Consider the following 9,679-nt stretch of genomic DNA (forward strand, 5'->3'; position numbering starts at 1 on the left):
ATTCAGGGATATATGTTATAATAATAATAGAAATATATAATAATTATAAGGAATCATCACTAATAGCGACAATTTATAAATAAACAAAAATGTCCATCGTAAATCTCAAAATGTCTGAGCATCTCCCAGGTTTGAGTCTATCACTTATTAACTTAGCCTATCTTCTGTCTATAGATCTAATATATCTCTGCACCAAATTTCGTCGTAATCGGTCCAGCCATTTATGAATGCATAAAGGACAAACAAACAGATTGAAATCCATTTATACATATTATACATATATATCTTGGTCTTGAAATAATTCATTTTTTCCGGCCATTCCGGGTTGTATGTGAAAGTTATAAATAAATTTGGACGGCCAAATTTTCGAACATAAGTCATGGCATCCTGATTTTTTTCATGCATGTAACGTGGGGAGCCAGTAAAAGAGGAGGGAAGAATTACTTGTTGCCCCACGTTATTAGCATTAATATTTGCATCATTGTTAACATCATCTCGGAGGTGAACATAATTATCCGCACGTAGTTGTTTTTGATGGTTGCGAATAAAGTGTAGTCTTTCAGAAATCATTTTTGCAAACATATCTACGGCGAATTGGCTGAATAATGTTTTGTAATAATGTAGATGATTTAGGCTTCTTTCTTTAACCATAAACCTATAAGAATAAAATTGCATGCAGGAGACAGTTTTTGTTCGTTGATTTTGTGTAATATTAATGTAATATCCGTCTTCACCTCTAGTATACATTAACGGATATTGTAGTGCATCATAAGATCTATTCAATTCTGAAACTCGACTCAAGTGTCCACCCCAACCATTCAGAACTATATCTCTGGGACCTTTATCTTCATTTACTAATAATACGGCTACTTCATCGATGGTAGGTGCATTATACTGACCTCTATGTTCATCTTGAGGAACTCTGTCAGCATGAATAATTAACTTAAAGTTTTGCAACTCATCAAAGGATCTCGACTCTAGATTAGATCTGAAGCTCTGTATGAGGTGATTATTTTCACGCAAAACTGTTTGCAATGATTCAATGAGACCTCTTTTTAAATTTGGAATCATATTTGTTCGAATAGATATTTGATCCAACTCTGACATAAAATATATTTGTAAAAATTAAGCATAATTTCCAATTTTGGGTAATAAACTACCTATTAAATGATGCACTTGACCCTGAATTTTAAAAGTGGGCATGAAGTTCCCTTCAGCTATTTTGTTTGCACCAAACGATGTCATTTGAAACAGAGTATTACACCGTCTAGAATTATCAAGGAAATATTTTGATAGAGAGTGAGAATTATCAATTAAACTTTTAATTAAGTCAGGAAAATCCTCAAATTGTTGTAAAACAACTTTACAGTCAGTGCAGCAAAGTCCGTGGATTTCATCTTTCCATTTTATTGCATTACACTTAGGACATAATATAGTCATTGGTCCTATTTGAAGCGCTTTAATATTTAAATAATCAATCTCGGATTGTTAATAAAACGCTAAATTCATACTCAAAGCATTACGTTGCTCCGGTGCAAGTGTTTGAGAACGTACTGGTGTGATATCTTGTTGAATTCTGTTATATATTCGAGTTGCATTGGCAGTTATTCTTCCAATGCGTGCTCTTGACGCTCTCGGCATGATAAGTAAAAATAAGTATATTTTATCAAACTAAGCACAAACTATTTCACAAAAAGATTTATGGCACATTAATAATAATAATAATATGAAAAAAAACAAACATAGTATTCGGTTTCTATGAATCAGTAACCAATAGTAACTATATGTCATACAATAAGTTTACCATATGTTTCCATTTTATATAAGAACACCTCATCCTCTTTGGATCTGCAACCTATAGAACCATAACAACTAAAAATATTTAGTATATTTTTTGGCCGAAAGAGGGCGCCACTACTTTGATTCTGTTTTTGATTTTGTATGAACTTTATACTTTTTTTTTATTGACAAAAGTGTTACTATAACCTTCAGCGGAGTGTCGGGTTTCAGCCAAAAAAAATTTCAACCAAATCGGTTCAGTAGTTTTCTCGGTTAGCGCGGTCTAAGAAAAACCCTTACAATTTTATATAATAGTATAGATAATATATAATTATTATAACACCATTGACCATTGTAATTTGTAGTTGTTAATGGTGATATTATCATACATAATTAATTGTATCGTCTGTTATGTTTTTAATTTGTACACTCACCTTATCCAATACAAACTATTAATTAATATTAAACATTATGCCAAAAAAACAATGTATTATTAAAACTTGTTTAAAATCTAGTTTGTTATTTACTATTCCGACAAAAGATGAGGATTTCTTTAAATGGCAACAAGCTTGTAAAAAGTATGTAGATATAAAACGTGGTATGTACTTATGCAGCTTTCATTTTGTTGAAGAAGATATCGTTCGAAAACGGTTACTAGCATCTGAAGGAACTGTTCTTGGTGTGGTAAGTTTACCTTTATGATTTGCCACCATAAATATAAACTTAAACCTAACCACCGCACCACTGTGGGATCAACTGCTAAAAACCTGTGTCTTTTTTGTTTTCCCTTTTCACGCTCCTGCTACTAGCCGCCCACGCGGTATCCAATTAGTTCGCATTACAACATTATCAAGAAAACTCACTAAAATTAAATGTTTAACTTACTTTTTTATTTTATTTAGAGTGAATATAAAAAGCCTCGGCTCAAATCTGGAAGTATACCATCAGTATTCGAAGATAATATAGAAGCACATAATAAATTTGAGAACTGTTTAAACCCACCGACTAATTTTAATCATGTAACTATATTATAATTTTTGTTATTATTATCATATCTGCAAAAGTGGACAAGTTAATGAAAATAATTAACTCAAGTTTAGTTAAGAGGACACAAGATCGATAAGTTAAAAGTTAACAATTAATAAATTATACATTTAACTTGATAAATTAAAAGTTATATGGGAAAAATATAAACTTTACTTAGTTAAAAAAATGTTATGATTCATTTTTTAATTAGTATGTTGATCACATAAAGAGTGACTGTGTTATTCCTAATTTCCAAAATTATAATAAATTTATTGAACTTTTGTCGTAATATACAGTGTATGTACCTATTTCACTTCACACAATAATTAAATATTTAAATTATACCAACACATCCTCATTAATAATTTAACAAATCTAAAATTTGTTTATATCAAATGGCAATTTAAGGTCATTTAATATTATGCCTATCAAATGTAATTGAAAATATCCATTTTCAAAATGATTTTATCAAAAAAATAACAGAAATGTTTGTATAATATAATATTATTGGATTATTTTAATTTTAGTATAACACCTTAAATACAAAAATTAAAACATTTTTAACTTTATGAATTATTTTTAAATAAACTGAGCAATGTTAAGTTATTTTAACTTTCAATTAAACTAATTCAGTTCATAAGTTGATAAGAAAATTGGCTAAAATTAACTAACTTTTTAACTAGTTAATGACCTCCTTTGCATATCTGTTATAAAATTGTTTTCATTATTTTTGCCTTTAGGCATATTATTATTATCTTTATAATAATTATTCTATAGGTATCTGAAATGAAATACCAAAAAAATCAACTTTGTATGAATAAACCATTAAAATTCTATTCAGGCCCAAGAAAACAAGTAGAAGTGTTTGATTCTCAAAAAGTGTCTAATCAAGTAAGAACTGAGTGAACATCAAGTGTTCTAGAAAATAATTATTGTTTTTATTTATTGTATATATTTTCAGGCTCCAGATGATCTAGAAACAAGTTTACTAGCTTCTCCTTTACATGATCATATATTTGAATTAATATATAATAATGACACAATTGTGAAAATGCCATTGGGTTGGAATAAATCTACATCTATAAATAAACCTGAAATTGTAGTTTACTTTCAGTTACTATCGAAAAAATCTAATGGTATTGTTTCTAGTGTAATCTTGCCAGTTTTTGGAAAAACTGTAATTGTTGATTTTAGAGGCAAGGTACAGTGTAATTATTTAGGAAAGAATGTTCCTATTCAATTATTACTACCTAGTTATGATTGTAAATTAGAATTAAATATTGAACTACTTACATCAATCATTTGTCAATTCCATAATAAAGATATCTGTAAAGGTGTTAATGTCCAAGATGAAAATCTGAAATTTAAAAGTGAAACCGTGTACATTGATGCTACATACAACTGGAGGCATAAAAATTGCTCTATTATACTTCCAGAAGATAATAAAAAAATTTGTAAATCATGCAATTTGGTTAATCAGTTATTTAGCAATAAAAAATATAGAAGAAAATCCGAACCTTTAAAGAGAATATCCTTGAAAGTTACCCCAAGTAAAAAAGAAAACTTAAAACTTCTTCGAAAGCGCAACAGTTTAAAACAACGAGCTAATACAAAGTTGCGGAAAAAAATTGATCAGCTTGAATCAATTATAGAAGATTATGAAAAAAAATTAGAAAATATGGATGAAGAATCTATATTACAAAAAAATTCATCACACACACACACAAATTATTAGTTCGTGAAATATTGGCTGCTTCAAAATGTAAAGATTCTCGTGGTAATAGATATTCGGATAACTGGATAATGTTGTGTTTGCTACTTCATATAAAATCACCATCTGGATATTCTTTTTTGCGTGATAATAATATTATGCCATTGCCTTGCGTTAGAACTGTAAGAAATTATTTATCTTCTATTAACACATCTTGTGGTTTTGATGATAACTTTTTTGAACTGTTCAAGAAAAGACTTGAGTCTAAAAATGTAATGCAAAGGCACGGATTAATTGTATTTGACGAAATAAGTGTACGAGAGAACCTAGCTGTGAAATCACGTACACTTTCATATACTGGGCTAGTTGATTTTGGAAAAGAGGATGAACTTTGTACTGAATTACCAAAAGCTACTACCTTAGATGACTTAGCTAATCATGGCCTTGTTTTGTTATTTCAACCACTGGCAGATAATTATTCTCAACCTATAGCTGTCTTTGCTTCACGTGACCCTGTTAAAGGATTAACTTTGGTCAAACTGCTTATGAAAGCAACAATTCTTTTAGAAAAAGCTGGAGCCTTTATTCATGGGTTTATTTCAGATAGTGCATTAACAAACCGAAAAGTTTGGTCTGAGTTGGGTATTTCAGGAAAATTGAATAGTTGTAATAGTCATATAGAACATTTTAATGATCCCAAAAGAAAATTTTTTGCCTTTTCTGACACAAGCCATCTGATCAAAAATGTACGAAATAGACTGTACAATAAGCATGAATTAGTGTGGTACATATAAAATTATAAAATCATTATTACTATTTTTTTTGTATGTATTTATTATTATGTTTTAATTATAATTTTATATAATATGTTCAGGTTGATCCTGTCGAAGGCCCAGTGAAATGGTCTCATTTTAAAATCTTGCATGATTATGATAAAATGATAAGTAATACAAAACTTAGATTGTGTCCTAAATTAACGGACAATCATTTGGATTTGAGAAATTCGTCATTAAAAATGCGTGTTCGGCTGGCTGTACAGGTTAATGTATATTACAATTTATTTATTATTTATTCCTTCTTCAACATTTTCAAATTTTCAATATTAATTTTTTTATTAATAATTTCAATTTCAATTTCAAAAGGTATTAAGTAATTCAGTTGCAATCGGCCTTACAATGTTAAAAGAAAGAAAAATAAATGGCTTAGAAGATTGTGATTCAACAATCAATTTTTGTTTGCGTTTCAATGAAATATTTGACGCTTTAAATAGAAAAATTCCATTTCAAGGTGTAAACCTAGAATCTAATGATTACAAAGTTAGAATGAGCAGTAATATTCCTCAATACTTGTTTTCTGTGTTTTGTGTTAAATGTTGCTTTGGGGGTTGTAATTATAGATATTGTGTGTTAATTATATGTTTAATTGGTGTTGGTAAAAATGAATTCAATAAATTTAATTACATTTTTAAATGCAAATATTGCAAGAATCATTTTTGTGGCTAAGTGATTGGTGATATTGAATATACACCTTATTCTTATTTTATAACACATATATATGTAAATTAAATAAGTAGGTACCTAGTTTTTGTAATAACATAGGTCATATAATTAACCTTAACTTGGTATATGTTTATTGTTTATGTTTAAAAAATGTATATTGTGAGTAATGTTTCTAACCACAAAAATGTAATTCAATGTTTTAAAATAAACACAGATATTACAAGAATCATTGTAATGGTTAAATAATTGGGAACTAAAAGTTGAAACTGGAGAAGTGCAACAAGATCAATTCTTATCAGACAATACCGCAGAAGGATTAAGAGTCACTTTAAACTCAACTATTGAAATTATAAAATACTTGATCGAAGAGTTTAACTTTAGTTATATACTAACAGGAAAAATTACACAAGATAATTTAGAAGTATAAAATATTTTAGTCTGTACAAATTATGTGTTATATTACAAGTATAATTTTTTTTATAGAAATTTTTTGGGACTATTCGACTTGTGCTGCAGGTGCAAATGATCACCCAGGGACTCCAACATTTTTGCAACTGTATAAACTTTTATCTGTGTACAATTTGTTAAAATCCCCAAAATTTGGAAATTGTACTATTGATCAGCAAAATGAAGTTTCGCCTTTAATTACCATCAGTGACATAAAACATATTTTTGGGAGTACAAATAATGATTTCTCAGCACTTGATAATTTAAAAAAAAAAATCAATGGTCTTGTTGACGATGGTAACTGGGAGTTTTCTGATATTTTTGAGCATGACTATAATCTCTCGCCAGTCAAAGAATGCTTGATTTACTATTTGGTTGGATATCTAAGCAAACAAATATTAAAAAGCACAAAATGTACTATTTGTATTGGGGCATTTAAAAACCCACATTTTTTTTCAAATTTCCCTGAAGCTGAATTAATAAATTTAAAATCTAAAGGCAGATTAGTGCACCCAAACTATAACTTTTATAAGTTCATCACAAATATTGAAACATACTTTTCCAACAATATAAATGACCCTGATGTGTATAGCAATACGGTTGAAGATATTTTAGCCAATGAAGATTTGAATTTTCCGTGTTCCATACACAGGGATGAAATTATTGCTTATTCAATCCGGTATTACTTAAATATGCGCATGAGGCAATTCTCATGGCAAGTAAATCAAGAAAAATTAAAAGAAAATTCAAAAAGAAAAAAAATTTCCAAATTTTGTAAAACTTGAGTTATTATTTTATTTCATCTAATTATGTATAAAATATAAAATAATAATGTGATTATATTATGTATCTTTTATTTATTTAAGTATGATATTAGTTGTGGAATTTTAGTATGATATTAGATATTAGTTGTGGAATTAAAACCTATATGTATACGTTTTGTATACTAATATTATTAGAATTAAATATAAATACTAAAGTAAATGTTGTCAGTGACTCAGTGTTGAATATAATAATTAATATTATAATAATATAATCAAAGTACCTATTATAAATTAAGTATAATAAGTTGAATTTAAAAAAGATTTTAAGGGGCCCAGTTTTTCAAATTTTCAGCAATTCACAACCCCCTCCCACAGATACCCTATATTGAATTTGGTTGATTCTACGGAACAGGATCATTATTCCCGTAGAGCGTATTTTTGTCTTTTGTGTACAAAATTACATTGGCACTTGGCGCCATAAGAGGACGTCTCACCCGCATATGTTGTCTCCGTCTTACACGCGTACGACATATCAAATTGTACGCTCAGCAGAACACGTATAGCTCCGTTAGTTTAAAAATTGGAGTGAATTTACCTCTTATAAAATCTAAAGGTAAGATTGTTATCTAGGCAACCTCATAGGCTTTTTATTATATTTTAATTTTAAAGTGTGTTATGAGCATTTTAACATTGTAAATTGTTTGTACATCTTGAAATAGTCATAACTTGCTTTAAAATTAAAATATAACAAAAAGCATGGCTAAATAACTAGGTATGATCACATAATTACCAAATTTGGTTCAATGAGCGCATTCATGGAAGAAACAGCTAATTTATCATTCTTTACATTGAATTATGACGTCAACCGGCAGTAAACTTTTAGCACAGAACAATATAGAAGCGACACTCTGCAATCCCCACCTGCTTGGTGGTCGATCTCTGGTGGTTTAGTGTTGAAGTTGTAAATGATTACCTGGTGGTTTAGAAGTGTTGTTATGAACGATTTTTTTTTTGAGATAAACGGTTTGTTGTTTGTTTACGTTTTTGACTAAACGGCTTACGGGCTACGGCTTTACTACAACATTTAACTTATAATTTTTCGCTAAACACGTTCAGTAATTTTTTTTGTTTTAATTATTGTTAGTAATTATAATTATAAATAATAATTAAAACAATCATGGTTATGACGTTAGGGCTACGGCTTTACTACAACATTTAACTTATAATTTTTCGCTAAACACGTTCAGTAATTTTTTTTGTTTTAATTATTGTTAGTAATTATAATTATAAATAATAATTAAAACAATCATGGTTATGACGTGTGCTGCATCGTTTTGTTCCATTACTATAATATTATATTATTATAAAACATTGCACACAGGCACAAAAATGAAAAAAAACATGTTTGACGATATAATATAATTTATTAAAGCATAATAATAAATAATAAATTATGGAATTAATAAAATTTCTGTGTTATCATAATGGTATCAAGTATCAACTATCAATTATTGAAATATCTGATATGAGCCGTCAGCTGATTCTCATAACTAACAAAATGGCAGTACCCATGAGCTCAAGGCCATGTCCCCACTTTTTTCAATTCACATTGGGATTTGGGAGAGTGTCGTAGGCCTGCTTTTAGGGCACAGCCAGCCGTTTTGGCGGGTTTAAGAACTCCTTCCGGCTGACGTCATCGACATGCGTATCACGGAACTAAGATCATACCTAGTTATTTAGCCATGACAAAAAGCTTATGAGGTTATCTAGATAATAATCTTACCTATAGATTTTATAAGAGGTAAATTCACTCTAATTTTTAAACTAACAGAGCTACACGTGTTCTGCAGAGCGTACAATTTGATATATCGTACGCGTATAAGACGGAGAAAACATATCATAATAATATGCTGGTCAGCTGGTGGGACGTCCTCTTAACTATTTTTTTTTTTTTATAGTAACTACACATTACACAATATGATGATAATTACGTTATGAAGTGCTGCACTCTGTACTTATTTGTATAAACAATATACATTAATTTCAATGATAGAGGGCACGCCCTGTGTTCTTGAAAATTTTACATAACCATTAAGAAATCTAAATCTTAACATTGTGCTATAGGCGAGTTGCCCGACCTGTATATAAGACCCATAGAGTAATAAGTATTACTCTATGATAAGACCATGCAACAGATAATATTATCGTTATGTCTTAGATCGTATATCTTGAAATCTAAGCGTTATATCACTATATCAGTATGTCGTGATCGACGGTCACATTTAACCATAGAATATTCTATGATTTAACGAGTGTCTCATCACAGCAAAATTTTTGGCTGCGTTATCACTTATCAATAAATTTTTACCAAATCAGCTGTTATCATAGATTGAATGATAAAAGTTAAAACCACAGAACAAACATAAAACCGTCAAATTTATTTTATTATTTAT

The 9,679-nt window shown here is 29.1% G+C and overlaps 1 protein-coding gene across 1 annotated transcript; it reads left to right on the top strand.

The window, feature by feature from the left end:
* Positions 1-2,250: 2,250 nt before the first annotated feature.
* Positions 2,251-2,880, top strand: LOC149057110 (uncharacterized). Its single transcript, XM_089223295.1, has 2 exons — positions 2,251-2,463; positions 2,682-2,880. Exons 1-2 carry the CDS (start codon positions 2,251-2,253, stop codon positions 2,811-2,813), a joined length of 345 nt encoding a protein of 114 aa, XP_089079421.1. The 3' UTR covers positions 2,814-2,880.
* The last annotated feature ends 6,799 nt before the right edge of the window (positions 2,881-9,679 follow it).

Source organism: Diuraphis noxia, unplaced genomic scaffold (assembly GCF_037042655.1).
Source record: "Diuraphis noxia isolate RWA-SAM2 unplaced genomic scaffold, SU_Dnox_SAM2 contig0003, whole genome shotgun sequence".
Taxonomy (NCBI): domain Eukaryota; kingdom Metazoa; phylum Arthropoda; class Insecta; order Hemiptera; family Aphididae; genus Diuraphis; species Diuraphis noxia.

Excerpts from the sequence above, each read along its gene's own strand:
- LOC149057110 (XM_089223295.1), top strand. The coding sequence starts at position 2,251 with ATGCCAAAAAAACAATGTATTATTAAAACTTGTTTAAAATCTAGTTTG. Across the intron at positions 2,464-2,681 it reads AAGGAACTGTTCTTGGTGTG|AGTGAATATAAAAAGCCTCG; the intron begins GTAAGTTTACCT and ends TATTTTATTTAG.